This window comes from Nyctereutes procyonoides, unplaced genomic scaffold (assembly GCF_905146905.1).
Source record: "Nyctereutes procyonoides isolate TBG_1078 unplaced genomic scaffold, NYPRO_anot_genome, whole genome shotgun sequence".
NCBI classification, from domain to species: Eukaryota; Metazoa; Chordata; class Mammalia; order Carnivora; family Canidae; genus Nyctereutes; species Nyctereutes procyonoides.
Window position 1 is genome coordinate 68,426,798 of NW_026575052.1, and position 16,375 is coordinate 68,443,172.

The 16,375-nt window shown below is 37.5% G+C and overlaps 1 protein-coding gene across 1 annotated transcript in view; it reads right to left on the reverse strand.

The window, feature by feature from the left end:
- The window catches only part of MYO3A (myosin IIIA), a 225,221-nt gene that overhangs the window by 173,788 nt on the left and 35,058 nt on the right, over positions 1-16,375 (reverse strand). The window contains exons 5-6 of the mRNA XM_055332397.1: positions 5,064-5,140; positions 1,943-2,088 (exon numbers count right to left, since the gene is read on the reverse strand). Coding sequence (XP_055188372.1) covers positions 1,943-2,088; positions 5,064-5,140 — 223 coding nt within the window. The remainder of the gene's footprint in view (positions 1-1,942; positions 2,089-5,063; positions 5,141-16,375) is intronic.

The following is a 16,375-nucleotide window of genomic DNA, read 5'->3' on the forward strand; positions in this document are numbered from 1 at the left end:
GGGTCTCCAGGATAGCGCCCCGGGCCAAAGACAGGCGCCAAACCACTGCGCCACCCAGGGATCCCAAAGTTTTGATGATTTTAAAACATTCGGAACAGGTATGATTTCAGATCCCGTTTTTTTCTAATTATTTCTACAGTTAGTGTTCTAAGACCTTCATGTTAGAGACACACTGGTGGCAGAAGTAAGAAGTAAGTTAAGAGTGATGAGGGAACAGAAAACTGCTGAGGACAAAGCACAAGCTGACACACTGCAAACCTCCCGGCCTCCCAACTCTGGGGTGGATTATGTGTGACATTCCTCCTGGGACCTCCCAACTGCCTTCATGTTCATGCGTTACTAGAGGGAAAAATAACCTTGCCTTGACAATGGCAAGGCCTCCAATATCCTGTGAGTCCTCTTTGGCATATGAAAATCCTTTTGAAACCTCTCTTGTCCTTACCTTCCCCAACTCCCAAGTATATAATCAGCCACCCCTCACAAGTCCAGGACAGCGGCTCTTCCTACCCACAGGCCCTGTCCCAGGCTTTAGTAAAACCACCATTTTGCACCAAACATCTCAAGAATTCTTTCTTGGTCATCGCTGCAGGCATCACCCCACCATACCTCACCTATATTACAGAAGCACCTGGCTCACAGGTACAATAAACAGCAGCGGTGTCCTCCTTCCTCCATCTGGTGTCATCACCAAGAATAACCGCATCCAACTACTTACGGCAGCTTAAACCATAATTAAAATGGCTCAAGAAGTTATAGGGCTTCATCTTACAGATGGAATGACAGTGGGAGTTAGGAAACAGATTTTTTTTTTGTTTTCTTTAAATTTAATGAAATATCTTAGACTTGGTATATGGCAGGTTTTGTTTTTTTTGTAATCTTGTTTCCCCACTTACCAAATAAACAGCATATTTTACAAATAGCTAGGTCTGAGATTTATGTTGAAATTGTTATGTAAAGGATGGTAAGACACTATAATTCAGAACATATATATCAGACAGGAAGTTCAAAGATAAAATTAAAAATACATTCAAATTCTTTGGTCTTATACTAATTTAAATACATGCCAAATATTCCTAAAGGACCCATTTAGACATGAATATAACATATTGGCATTACTTCTTTAGGAGGAGAACTGTTCCCAAGGGATTTATATATATGATTCCATGTGCTATGGGCACTAGGATGACACAATTTGTTTCATAAAACTATATAACATACCACCCTACCACTGCCCTGGACCCCTGTCACCATAGGCCTTGGGTATGCATTCCATTGGGATTATGGTACCAGGTACAATCCTTTAACACAGTCCTTAAAAGATAACACATATATAATATCAATAGGCAGTCTTTTCACATCAGTCTCCTGAAACATCTAGGAACTACCCCCAAAATACATAAAAATAGTCTTTAATTAGTAATAGGATAAAGAAGGGAAAGAGTGTTAATATACACACTGAAGGGGAGGAGTCTACATAGATAGGAAAGTGCTTTCATGGCTTCAAAGAGATTATTCTAAGTTTACTGTTTTATATTAATGTGTTCAAATATTAACATATTTAAAGTCATTACTATTTTATCAGCAAATGTTGTATATAATTTTATTAATAACACCATTTGAAACTTCCATAGTCTTAGCAAGTAGTATAAAATTATTGGATCGATAGAGTGAAACAAAGCTAATCACTATTGCACCAACTATGGCCTACAGCCTTCCTAACAAATTTGGGAATAGGGGCAGCCCGGTTGGCTCAGCGGTTTAGCGCCTGCCTTCAGCCCAGGGTGTGATCCTGGAGACCAGGGATCAAGTCCCACATCAGGCTCAGCATCAGCCCTGTGCTCTCAACTTGCTGAAATATATTGAATATTTCCCTAATGAGCACTCACTGGCTGGAGTAAGTAAGATGGGCTACAGATGCTGTACCCCATGTTAGTCCTCTGACCTTGGTATTTTGAAAAGTGCTCTCATGGGATGCAGGTCGGCCAGTGGAGGATCTCCATCCCCTAGCTCAATGGCTGTGATCCCCAGGGACCATGTGTCACACCTGGCATCATAAGTGGTATCCAATTGCTGTTCACATGCAATCACCTAGTAGAAAATGAAGAAAAAAAAAAGGTGAAGTTTATGAGTTTAGCAAGCATTGTAGCAAAAGCAAGCATAAAAGTCCTAAGTTTTATATCAAAAATTCATGTGGACAAATATTCAATTTTAGTCATAACAGCCCCAAGTGAAAACAATGCAAATGTCCATCAACTGGCAGGGGATAAACAAAATACTGTGTATACATACAACAGAATTCTATTCAGCCATCAAAAAGAAAGGGCTATTAATACATGTTACAACATGCATAAACACCTCTAAGAGAAAGAAGCCAGACACAAAGGCCACATATGGTATGATTCCATTTGCATGAAATGTCCAGAATAGGCAATTCTACAGACAAAAAGCAAATTAGTGGTTACCCAGTATAGGAGAGCTTGGAAGGAGATGAGGAGTGACTGTTAAGGGGTTTCTTTTAGGGGGTAAGAAAATGCTCTCAGATTAGGCTGTGGTGATAGCTGTACAACCCTATAAACATACACCTAAAAATCATTAAATTGCACATGTCAAATGAGTTCATTCTATGATATGTGAATTTTATCTCAAAGCAGCTGTTAAAAATAAAAAGAGACATTCCTATGAACGTCCTGTTGTGTATCTTTGTCTTCCTTAGTATAAAAATGTATTTTGCCTCACCAATTTTTTCATTATCTGATGGCTTCATACATGTGGTCTGGGAATATCTCGCCAAAAGCTTGGCTGAATTTATGTCCCAATTTGCCTAAGACATCCTTGGTTTATGCTTTCCTAGAGTTATTATAAATACCATTCCCTTGGGCACCTGGGTGGCTCAGTGATTGAGCATCTATCTGCCTTTGGCTCAGGTCATTTGGTCCTGGGATAGAATCCTGCACTGGGCTTCCCAGAGGGAGCCTGCTTCTCCCTCTGCCTATGTCTCTGCCTCTATCTCTGTGTCTCTCATGAATAAATAAATAAAATCTTCCAAAAAAAAAATACCATCCCCATTTTCTCTGCAAAGTGTCATGGCTTGTAAATTATATGGTCACTATTGTCACTACTTCCCTTACCCTTTTTATCCTGACAGATTCCAGCTTGGGAAGGATGGCTTCATGTAACCAACTACTGCTACAAATGCTACGTTTGAACTAGAATTTAATTTAAAAATGTCAAATCAAGAATTTCACTTTTCAACTCATAATTAAATGATCTTGCCTCTGAGGCCCTAAAAACACTAAAATAATTCTAAGCCATTAATTATGGAGAATATATTAAATTTTATTTACCTTGCTGCTTTCTAATTCTAAGAGATATGTCATTAATAACATAGAGCTGATATATATGTTACGCCTTCATGAGCTAGAGAGCTGGTTATTCAAAATACATACACCTCAACAATTGTAGATAAATGGAAATTTATTGAAATATTGCCAATCATGCATAAGTTGGAATATGTTTATTGCAGAAATGAGTATAATATGCACAAAATCTGGAACATAAACATATTGACATGACAGCTTGAAAAGACCACACCAAACCTATCTTTTTTATGTAACATCCATTGGCTTGTTAAGCAGAAAAGCACTTTCAAATCCTGTTTGTGCTTTAGGAGGCTTACTAACAATAAATAATGACTTACCAGTGAAATGACAGTCTGGTAATTGCATATTAAGGAGTGTCGATTTTAATTATTAACTCATTTACTTTATTTACTCTAGTAATTAAATTTTAGATAGATCTTTTATTTATAGAGTGGTTCTAAGGTCCATTAATCAAAATTGCTTTTTTACTAAAAGTAAACTTAAACATATAACAATGGCTTTGTTACTGTAACATGGAAAATATAAAGCTAGACTATTAAATATTTAATATTAATCAAATAGTAGTTATTACATATTATAGTATTTATTATGTACATTGTTAATATACATCAATAAGCCACACTTTAATATTATCCCTATATTTTATTAATCTCTCATTTTTTAAATGTTTTCATAAGCTTTTAAAACACTAGTAATATATCAGAACAAACTGAAGAAGCTCTCGCTTTGAGGTTCTCTCATTCAATTTTATTTCTGTTTATATGTCTGACTACACTTCCTATGTTTATTCCAAGATGTACACCCTTTAAAATTTTTTGAATCCACTGGATTTTTTAAAAGGTTCTTAAGATAATGTATCCTTTCTCCATGTTTTATATTCCATTTATATTTTACTTTTTTGCAAGTAATAATTGAATTAGTATTAAAATAGAAACAGCACACAAGGGTTTAATGCTCAAACACATTTAATTCTAAGATTTTGCAATGTTAATGTAGTATTTGAACCACTTCTCCTCCCTTCACTCCTTAGAAAATGGTAAATAAATAGCAGAACTTTTCCCAGAGGTTGAAGAAAGAGCTTTCAAAACATAAGTGTTCTTTACTGATAAACATAATTAAAAAGATTAAAGCATTAACAGTGGCTGTGGAGAGAAGATGGGACTCTAGAAAACTTCTTCCCTCAGCAATTTTGGCAGTTTATCCACAACTTCCCAAAGGTAATGGTTTGAAAAGAGTCTACTAAAGCTGAGCATTGTCCACAAGCAGACTGACTCAGTGGAGGAACCTGTTATACAGGTTAATAAGCAAAAATATGATCTTAAACAAAGGCTAGGGATTTTCATAATATTTCTGTTATCATGTAAAACCAGAATCTAAATATCAATAATATAGACATACTAAGCAGTTAAAAGTAAATTTAATAGAAAATTAAGAATGCAAGCAATTTCTCTTCATCTGATTCATTTGTTCAATCCTTCATTTATTCACATCATCATTCACAGCTCATTTATTGAGCACCTTCCACGTTCTTTCTAACCCATGCAAAAATCTTGCATAAAAACAACACAACTGACATTTTCTTCTGCTACATTCCAAAGCACATATGGAGATAGGATATGCATGAAAAAGAAGGTCGAGAAGGTTCAAATATTACACTTGTCCCTCCTTCCAAAACTATCTGACCTCAGGAGCCATCCAAAATGGTGTTCCTACAGATGTATTCCGATGGTACCGAGTGCTGGTGAGCTGTGCAGACACACCTGGAAGAAAGACAGAACACTTCAATTCCTGCATTAATTGCTCACAGAGATTCCACTTGTAGTAAATTTGCTTACGAACTAATATTAAAATTCTGTTTCTTGAAAGCTGCCATAGGACTTGAACTTCACATTAAAATATCTAAGCCAGGATTTTGTCATAGCCAAAATATAGAATGGTCCTCTTTCTGTTTCTCGTATCCAAATATCTTCATCCTTAAAGACCCATTTTAAGTTTTATTTACCTATGCTGACAGTTAATCTGCTCCTGATCACACTGACCTCTATTTTTTGACCTTCTACATTTTTAACTGTCTTTGGAGACAGTTAAAACATACTTTGGCATGTAATTGTTATTTGTTGTGTTTTTTTTTAAGATTTTATTTATTTATTCATGAGACACAGAGAGAGAGGCAGAGACACAGGCAGAGGAAGTAGTTAGGCTCCCTGTGGGGAGTCTGATGCGGGACTTGATCCCTGGACCCGGGATCACAACCTGAGCCAAAGGTATACACTCAATGACTGAGCCATCCAGGTGCCCCTGTCATTGTTATTTGAATGATATGCTTCCTCCTCTACCTCCTCCTTTCTCTGCCCACTACCAAGTTCTGGTGAATTTGAGAATTTTTCTACAGTGGTATGTACATAGTAGGTTACTTGTGAATGTGAATAAAATGATTTTCTATTACATGATCACCTTCGGACAAATCACACCTGTCTACAAGTTTGAAATTAATGGTATCTATTTAATCCAATACTATGAATAGGTTCAGTTCTTTTCCTTTAGAGAGATTGCAGGACAGACTACAATGAAGAGTTATAACCAAATATTTCAATCATGTCATCCCACTAATTACACCTGGTTAGATATAATTATAACTGATCCTTAAGAAAAATAGGAATAAAGTCTCTCCTCACATTTAACACTCCTGTTCTCCATGCAGGCAGGTCTGGTGGCCTCTGGCTGTCCAGTGCTCTTCTCCTAACCTGCTCCGAATTTGATGGGTTACATGAAAACCATAGGCTTCTACTCTCTCATTTCCCTGTTTTGAAGACTTTAGTTATTTATTTGAAAGAGAGAGAGAGAGAGAGAGCAAGCAGTGGGAGGGGAAAATAGAGAGAATCTCAAGTAGACTCCATGCTGAGTGCAGACCCAACACAGGGCTCAATCTCATGACCCTGAGATCATGACCTGAGCTGAGACCGAGAGTCAGACACTTAATTAACTGAGCCACCCAGGTGCCCCCTGATTTCCCTGTTTTGGAAAGTACCTGCTAGGTGTCACATTTATTTTAGGCTCTGGCTATTTATCTTATAAGCCAAGTAGGACAAAGACACTAATTAAGATTTAAATTAGAATACATTTGATTCTTCCAAGTTGCCATTTGACATTTATCCTAACACTTAAAGGCCATATCCAGCCAAAAGGGTATTTTGGTGGTGGAAATATGCTTAAATATTGGAGGAATATACTTGGGCAGAGGGATAGGCAGTACATTTCAGTTCCACATTAACTGCATCTCACAATTAACTAATCTATTCTAATGATGCATAAATCCTGTCCTAAACAGAATCTTCATCTAAGGCCTTCAAATTGGGTCTTCAAAAAAGTTATTTGACAGAAAAAATATCCTCACTAAATAATTTTTCAAATTCAAAGGAGATTATCTAATCTGTGCTTGAAGATTCTCCCTTGAACATTTTCTAACTATCTGAAGAAAGAGAATTATCACTCAATGGCATATTTCTCCAGAATAATACACCCTCTACCTCCACTGCTACTGCAGGGATTTTAACCTTCAGAAAAATTAAATCATTTATTTATTTATTTATTTATTTATTTATTTATTTATTATTTTTAAAGATTTTCTTTATTTATTTGACAGAGAGAGAGAGAGAGAGAACATAAGCAGGAGTTGCTGCAGGCAGGGAAGAGGGAGAAGCAGGCTCACTATTGAGCAAGGAGCCCGATGTAGGGCTCAATTCCAGGACCCTGGGATCCTGAGCTGAAGGCTGATGCCTTAATCACCTGAGCCACTGAGGCACCCCAGAAAAATTAAATTCAAATCTAAACATTTCATATTGTCTTTTTCTATGAATTAAAAGTAGAAGTGGTAAAGCTTGGATTTTGTGATAGTATCAGACTAATGTAATTTATTTACATAAGTGGGAAAAGCAAATGGATCTTTAAAATTTTTAAGATTTTATTTATTTATTTGAGGGACAGAGAGTATGAGTGTGGGGAGGGGCAGAGGGAGCGGGACAAGCAGACTCCCTACTAAGTGTGGAGTCTGACATGGAACCAGGGACTCTGAGATCACAACGTGAGCCAAAGTCAGACACTTAACCAACTGAGTCACCCAGGTGCCCCACAAATGGATTTTAAAATCAATTAATTTGGTGCACATAGGTGTCTTAGTCAGTTAAGCATCTGTCGTTGGCTTGGGTCATGAACTCAGGATCTTGAGACTGAGCCCTGCATTGGCTCCCTGCTCAGTGGGGAGTCTGCTTCTCCTTCTCCCTCTACCCCTCTCCCTGCTTGTGCTATCTCTCATTCTCTCTCTCTCTGGAATAAATAAACAGATTTTTTTTAAAAGATAAAGTCAATTCAATTTAAAATTGATTCTAAATTTACTAACATTTATTTTAAGGACTTCTATTTACTTATTTAAATTTATATTATACTTGATCCTTACCCAACATTTTTGTTTCAATTTCATAAAGATAGTTTAAGAATTCAAATGTCAAATAATAATAATAATAATAATAATAATAATAATTCAAATGTCATTTAACTGAAATGTAAAGGGAAAGGAAAAAAACCCAACCAAGTAATAAAAAAAAAATCAAAACTTTTGTTCCAGGCATGGAAATGACCTTTTAGAGTAATCATGTGATATTTTTATTCCCTTTTTGAATATGAAGAAAAGATTATGTCACTAAAGTTGGCATTTCTTAGCAAGTAGTCATGTCCCAGTGTCTGAATTTATAAACATGGATGGTTGGAAAGGACCTTCTTGCCACCCTCCATAGGAAATAAATATACATGGAAGGATACTGGAAAAAACGTTTTTTAATGTGATATGTGACCAAAGGTAGTCCATTCAGATTCCTTTTCTTAGAAATGTGAATCTTGAGTGGAGTGCACACTTGGAGAGGAGTTAACTAGAGCTAAGTCATCCGATGGCAGGGCCCTAAGGATGAGTCCAGATGATGCTGCTCCTGAGGACCAGGGCTCCCATAGCTCTATTCTTAGGAGGTCAGATGGCCCAACTTCTTTCTCCCTTGACTCTGTAAGCCTATCAGTATTGTTTTCAGTATCCTTGCCTGAGTTGGTCAAAGTTAGTATCTGTTGCTCACAACCAAGGAACTCTAACTAATACAAGACCCAAATGATCTTACATATAAAGGAGCAAATTAATAAGGGTAATAGTCAATAATGAGTTTACAAAGCCTAAGAGTCATTAGATTTTATATTAATATCAGATTATATTACATTTATATATTACTATGAGATTAAGAATTTTCTAAGAAAAAAAAATTTTCTAAGAAAATGTTTGGCCTCCAAACTCTTTAATCACACATCACGGGTTGCCTGGGTGGTTCAGTGATTGAGCGTCGTCTGCCTTTGGCTCAAGAGCCTGCCTCTCCCTCTGCCTATGTCTGCCTCTCTCTCTATGTCTCTCATGAATAAATAAATTTTTTTTAAAAAAAATCACACATCCCAAAGAAGAAACTTTTGAGCAAGCATACTCAATATAGATATAGCTATAGATATTCTCTATATATTTACTACTATATTAATATATGCATTCTGAAGCATATGAAGATAATTTTAAAGGATGAGATTAAATAATAACTATATCATGAATAGGTCATAATTAGATACGAATTTTTTTCTGCCCCCCAATGATGATTTGCAATCACTTTGGTATTGACACCCCCTTCAAAGACCACTGGTCAGAATGCAGGAATAATAAATTACAGTGCTCATGGGGTCTCACATATCATTTAGTGGCCTTTGGGAGGCCTTACTTGCAGAAAGAATGTTTCCACTGACACCTGGTTGTATAAGGTAAAAAGACACTGTAAAACTATAAACAGTACAGAAACAAGAAAAATGTAGCCCAGAATGTGAAGAAGGAAAAACAAAAACTCCCAAATAAGTGACAAAGGAACAATGCCACTAGGTAGAATAAGAAACCCTTGAGTTGGGGCACCTGAGTGGTTCAGTCGGTTAAGCGTCTGCCTTCTGTTCAGGTCTTAATCCCAGGGTCCTGAGATTGAGCCCGCATTTGGCTCCCTGCTCAGAGGAGTCTGCTTCTCCCTCCGCCCCCCCCTCCACTTATGCTCTCTCTCTCTCAAATTAAAAAAAAAAAAAAACCTTAAGAAATAAAGAAATGCCTAAATCTGATAATATTGGATGATTTTCACATTAACAACAAGACACATACAGGATGCCTGGGTGGCTCAGTGGTAAAGCGTCTGCCTTCAGCTCAGGTTGTGATCCCAGGGTCCTGGGATTGAGACCCTAATCCGGCTCCCCGGTGGGGAGCCTGCTTCTCCCTCTGCCTATGTCCTTGCCTCTCTCTGTGTCCCTTGTGAATAAATAAATAAAATCTTTAAAAAACAAAAACAAAAAAGCAAGACACATACCCAACTATGAAAGAGTGACAGAGAAGGCATTTACCAAATTTCGTGTGTGTTGAATGCTTCTGCCATTGTTAAACCTCAACATTATTTTACCAACACAAACAAATAGCTTTGGAGCTAAGAAGGCAACTTAATGGTCATAAAGTCTAACATGTTCATTTTCAGGTTAGTAAACTTCAGCTACAGAGAAAAGTAAGTTTCCTGAGGACAAATGGCATTTTTTTTTGTATGAATTCTCACAAGAAAAGTAGTTAAGAAGGTAGAAAAATGCCAAATTTATTTTAAAAGATTGCCATAAATTACTTTAAAAGGCAATAGGAGTCCAAATGATGAGTTCAGGAGCCCTAGGAAGTAAAGGGGCTTAAGAAAAGCATCTTGTCTAGAGAGGAAATAATGGAATAAGTTGCCAAAGTAAACAGTTATGTAAGTGTCTCAAGGGAGAAGATGCTAAAAGGTGGAAAATTTCAGGCAGAAAGTTGGGATAGTGCGAGGCTATTGGAAGGAATAGGAGGCCAGAGAGAGATCAGGGCTGAGCAGAAAACAGGCTAGAAGAGAGGATGATGATCCATTTTCCATGCTATTTGTAGCCCTTCCAACAAGCCTCCCTGGGCTGTTTGATGGCTGTACAGCCACTTTCTTCCCTATTGCATACATCCTGTTTCTAGGGAGAAATACATGCCAAGAGGTCTCAAAGAGCCTTAGGGAGTCAGAAGAAACATTAAATATGTGGTTTCCCATATGGTTTCAATAGACCAGACAACTTCAGGGAACTTGATTTGTGATAAAAATACAGCAAAACCTTGACATCTAAAGAGGGCAACAGGAATAGCATGGGATTCTGTTGCTGTTGCTAAAAATAAAATACCGCAGGAATGAGAATTAGAATTATAAAAATACGTATTTTTTCAATAAAAAGAGGCCATACGTTTTATTACACCATCTAATATCCTCATTTTGTTGATGAAGTCAGGAGAGTCTGATGATTAATCTGGACATGGTACCCAGGTATTTGGTGAAAATTATTCTGGATGTTTCCATGAAGGTGTGTTTTGGATGAAATTAACTGTAAGTGAAGCAGATTATCCTCCATACTGTGGATAAGCTTCATTCAGTAAGTGAAGAGCCTTAACAGAACAAAGACTGACCTCCACAGGGTAAAAAGGATTTCTGCCAGCAGACTGCCTTTGGACTCAAACTAACTTCCCCAGTCTTCACGCTGCCAGCTTAACATCACATTTTGGAGTCACCAAGCCTCCACAGTCCCATGAACCTTTCCTTAAAACAAGTCAATTCCCTTCCCACCCCCTACCCCCATCCACCATAGCCTGTTGATTCTGTTTCTCTGGAGAACCCTGGCTGATACAGATTTTGGTACTAAGAGTGGTTCTAGAGGAACAGAATCATAAAGATGAGTTTTCTAAATTGGTTCTGGGGTTTCTGGAATTCGCTTTCTAATCTGGTTAGATTAGAAACATTAATGGCTCTATTTCCATTAGTAAAGAACACTTACAGTCCATGGCATGATGTGGCAATAGGTACACAAAATATCAGCATTGGATACTTCTAATCAAATACTTATGGTTCATGGTGGTATTTTTGAACATTTTGTCAAACTAATGAATATAATAAAATTGGCTGGTTTCTACTAATGTCGCTGGACAAAGTGAGGGGAAAGAAAGGGTGATCTCAGAGATTTAAATTCCCAGCTCCAGCACTGCTGCATAAATGACCTGAAAGCTTCTATGTTCTTCCTGAAAGAGACCCTTCTCTCCAGTAGATGCAGAGTTGAGATCACTGAAAGCCAAATCTAGAATCATCTTGTTAATGGTGTGAAGTAATGGTGGAAGGAACATAAACTTGGATCAAGCTGAATTTGCAGATATGGACTACTAAGCAAATACTAAGCATTTAATATTGTAGCTTAGAAAGTCAGAAAGGGTTGGCTGGTTGGCTCAGACATAGACCAAAAAGTTGCCCTAGTAAGTGACCTTGAAATGCCAGAACAACACTGGTCTTGAGGAAGAGACTCGAAGACCTAAGACTGGAATGTTAGAGAGGATTTTTCATTTAAGACCTCCTCACCCAACAAGGGAGCATCCAGAGGACATGCCTTTCAATATAACAGCAAGAAACACATTTTTGAGAGGACCCCGGCAACCTTGAGAGCTCTGATATCACTCTTCTGTATAGCCTAGAACTTACAACAGTAACTGCTGCCACTGAATTAGGAAAGCTAAGTGCAATAGGAGTAACTGGATTACACAGTGGCAGTGGTGGTCCTCAACAGGCAAGGTGGGCACAGTCACCATAATGGGCAGCAGAGCCAAAGCAGCAATCAGAAGTCTCTGAATTGCAGACATCTATGGTGTTGCCCAGTTGATCTTGGTGTTACTAAAAGTAAAATAGATGGGAAGCCTACTAAATTCTTACATTAATATGGAAAGCAAAATAGTTCTAAGTCAAGTGAACAAGTCTAATATGAATCATCAAAATACTCATGTGTCCCTCAATTGATCCCAAAATTTGAGCTGATTTACAGACCCAGAACCCTTTAAATGAAGAGGAGGTCTCCCCTTGAGAAAGGACCCCAGTATACTGCCAAAAATTTACACTGTTAAATTGTCTTCCAGCCTTCCCCAAAGGGACCAATAGCCTTGTAATGGGTGACCGTGCACTGGGGAAACGGAAATAAGGAGACTTTTCCATTGCTAGAGGCTAAATCTGAATTGACACTAATTGACACTAATTCCAGGAGACCCCAAATGTCACTGCCTGTCATCAGTCAGAGCAGAGACTTAGCAGAGGGCAGGTAAGCAATGAGGTTTAGTTCAGATGCATCTCACAGCCCAGGCTTTTGTTTTGTTATTGACAGTTTAGGAGACTGGAATAAACCAATGATTCTTTATGACCTCTAGGTCACAAACTACTTTGTGAGTTTTGTGAAAGCTTTATACTTTCTCACCAGGAAATTCATATTCACATAAAGTTTTGCATATAAAGGATATTGAAAATCTCCTGACATTCTCATACTTAATATACCAAATGACATTCAAGGTTATCTCTAGCTTTAGTTTTCTGTAAGATGACACAAGGTAAGTGATTCTGTGCAACCACTACTCCTATCCATACTAATGTGATTTCTCTTAGCAATCTGTCCTCTCTCCAGTATACCTGGAACTAGATCTTTCACTTTTTTTTAATACTCAGCTCATACCTTGTAATGGAGAGTGTGTAGTACTTTCTCTAAGAAAGACATCAAGATCACACTGCTCACTGTACTCTCCTTGGCTTTAAACATATAAACCACACACCTTGAGCTGTATGTGTCATTTCATTATGTATGACTTTGTACATGTGTATATATGTATAGTACTGGACCTTAGTACTGGAGATATATATATATATATATATATATATATATATATATATAACTGAGCATATATATATAACTCAGTATAGTTGACACTTGAACAATGGGGGGCCCAGGAGTGCCAATCCCCCACACACAGACAGAAATACGCATATAAATTTTGATTCTCCAAAAATTTAACTACCAATTGACTGGAAAACTTACTATAACATAAATAGTCAATTATCACATATTTTTTATGTCATATGTATTATATACTGTATTCATAGAACAGAGTAAGCTAGATGTTATTTAAAAAATCACAGGGATGCTGAGGTGGCTCAGTCAATTAAGCAGCTGACTCTTGGTTTCAGCTCAGGTCATGATCTCAGGGTCACAGGATTAAGCCCTACATTGGCTCCATGCTTAGTGAAGGAGTCTGCTAGAGATTATCTCTCTCCCTCTCCCTCTGCTCTTCCTGCTTGTGCTTTCTCTCTCAAATAAATAAATACAATCTTTAAAAAAAAAAAATCATGAAGAAAATACACTTACATTACTATATTGTATTGAAAATAATCCATATATAAGTGGATCTGCACAGTTCAAACCTGTGTTGTTCAAGGGCCAACTGTATATAGAATACTCTTCATTTATGGTACACTATCATCACTGATCTCTTATCTTATTTTTTCATGCCCTTTTATCCCCAATCCCCTCTCCCACTGTCCTGTCTCCTGCTCTACTATAAAAATCTTTCTGCTTGAAGCTTCTCAGGAATTGAAATTTTAAAGCTGCAGACCAAAATCATGTAATTTTAGTCCAAAACACTGAGTTATAATAAGAAAAACTAGGGGCATTTGGGTGGCTCAGTCAGCTAAGCATCAGGTTCTCAATTTCCACTCAGGTCATGATTTCAGGGTTGTGAGATTGAGCCCTGTGTTGGGCTCCACACTGGGCATGGAGCCTGCTTAAGGTTCTCACTCTCCTGCTCCCTCTACCTCCTCCTCCCTCCCTCTCTTAAATAAAAAAAAAAAAAAAAAAAAGAAAAAGAAAAGAAAAGAAAAACTGAGGGAGCAAAGAAGTGATTCTTACAAAAATATAAGGAAAATCCTCTTTGATTCACCTAAGGTCATCATTCTATGGAGAAGCATACTTAGTACTTTTATTAAAATTTCTACAGCTGCATTGAGATAATTTGTTTTAATATTGGGTAAATCCCTAAATATAAAGTTTTCTTTTCTCCGTTAAAAAATAAAAACTCTTTCAAAACATCTGAAATCCATTCTTGACTTCATAATAGAATTTTTAGGTATACTTCATGTAGTTTAATTTCAACCATTAAAAACTAAAATTAAGAAAACTAAAATTTTGACTATCTCTTGGAATATATGGCTGTGTGCATCAATCAGAAAACATGTTATCTAGAATATTTAGAGAATATCTTTGTCTTTCCTTTGCCATAACCCTTTTTTTAAAAAAAATATTTCTTTATTCACAGCTACTTGCAAAATGGGACGGTTCAGGTAGGCTTGCTTATACCACAACAGCCCATTCCTGGTCATGGCTAACTGGATCAAAAAAGCTTATCTGACCTAGTTTGTCCAACTGAGCTCCTTGTCCTACTTCAAATTCCTTTTGCTTTGGGGTGCTAAAAGTCCAGGTCAGTTAGCTGCTAGCACTGGACCCACAGGTCATATAGGCTGAGAAGACTGGGGCTGCTATTTTGAGTAGCCATGATGTACAACATGAAAACTCCAGAGGCTGGTGTGTAGACACCCAGAGAGAATAGAGAGGAGAGATTTGTTTTCTCTAGTGAGAGAGCAAGAGGCAGCAAGTGGTTACACGTCTTACCTTCCATTCCTCTGTTGGTTCCAGTCCCCTGAGTCCTATTCTTCCTATCTATGGGATTGCCTTTTCTATCTTATTCTTTTTTGGAACTCGTTTGGTTTTCCTGTCCTTACAATGCAGACTCTTGACTGACACGTACAACATTATCTATAATGTTAAATAATGTACCTCAACTTTGGAAAATGTTCAGTTTGGAATACTTAAGCCTATAGGTTCAGCTGGAACCACAGTGCTTGCTTTGGTAGCACATATACTAAAATCAGCTGGAACCACAAAGCTATAAAAGAAACAGTCTCTTTATTCATGGTTCTGCTATAGGTAACTAAGGAATTACAAATGTCTTTTCTTTCCAATAAAGGTCATCTCCCCAAAGCACAAAAATAAATTCTAGCTGAATGAAATATTAATTTTTGTATAGGTATGAAAATTCTAAAGCTTTGCCAACTTTTAAATATGGTGCCTGATGGCTCAGTGGTTGAACATCTGCCTTTGGCTCAGGGCGTGATCCTGGGGTCCTGGGATGGAGTCTCGCATCAGGCTCCAGCAGGGGAGCCTGCTTCTTCCTCTGCCTATGTTTCTGCCTCTCTCTGTGTCTCTCATGAATAAATAAATAAAAATCTTTAAAAAATAAATAAATAAAAATAAAAATGGTTCTTCCTCCTATTTTTTTCCTCATTACTTCATTCTATAAAGCACTAGCTCTTGGGGATCCCTGGGTGGCTCGGCAGTTTGGTGCATGCCTTTGGCCCAGGGCGTGATCCTGGAGTCCCGGGATTGAGTCCCACATTGGGCTCCCTAAATGGAGCCTGCTTCTCCCTCTGCCTGTGCCTCTGCCTCTCTCTCAATCTCTGTGTGTCTCTCATGAATAAATAAATAAAATCTTAAAAAAAAATAAAGCACTAGCTCTCAAATTTTCAGGATTCATAACATCCAACTACCAACACACACACACACACACACACACACACACACATATAGTATCTTTAGGCATGTATATAAATATCTTTTGACTTCTATGCTCAACCTCCAACTCTATTCCATAGTTTAGAGAAGTTTTTTGATATAATTTCAACCTTAGAGAAAAGTTGGCAAGGGAAGTACAAGTAACCTTTTTCCTTCACCATTTATAAGTAAGTAGGCCATGATGCTCCTTTAACCTCAAAGACTTTAGTGTGTGATTGCTACAAACAAGGACATGCCCCTAACACACCAGCTGTACAACTAACAAAGTCAGGAAACTAATACTGATACATTTCTACCATCTCATCTACAGACTCTATTCAAAATTCATCAATTGTTCCAAACATGTCTGTCCTTACAACAAAAGGATCCAATCCAGGATCATGTGTTGCATTTAGCGGTCATGTCTTTTTAGCCTCCTTCAATTT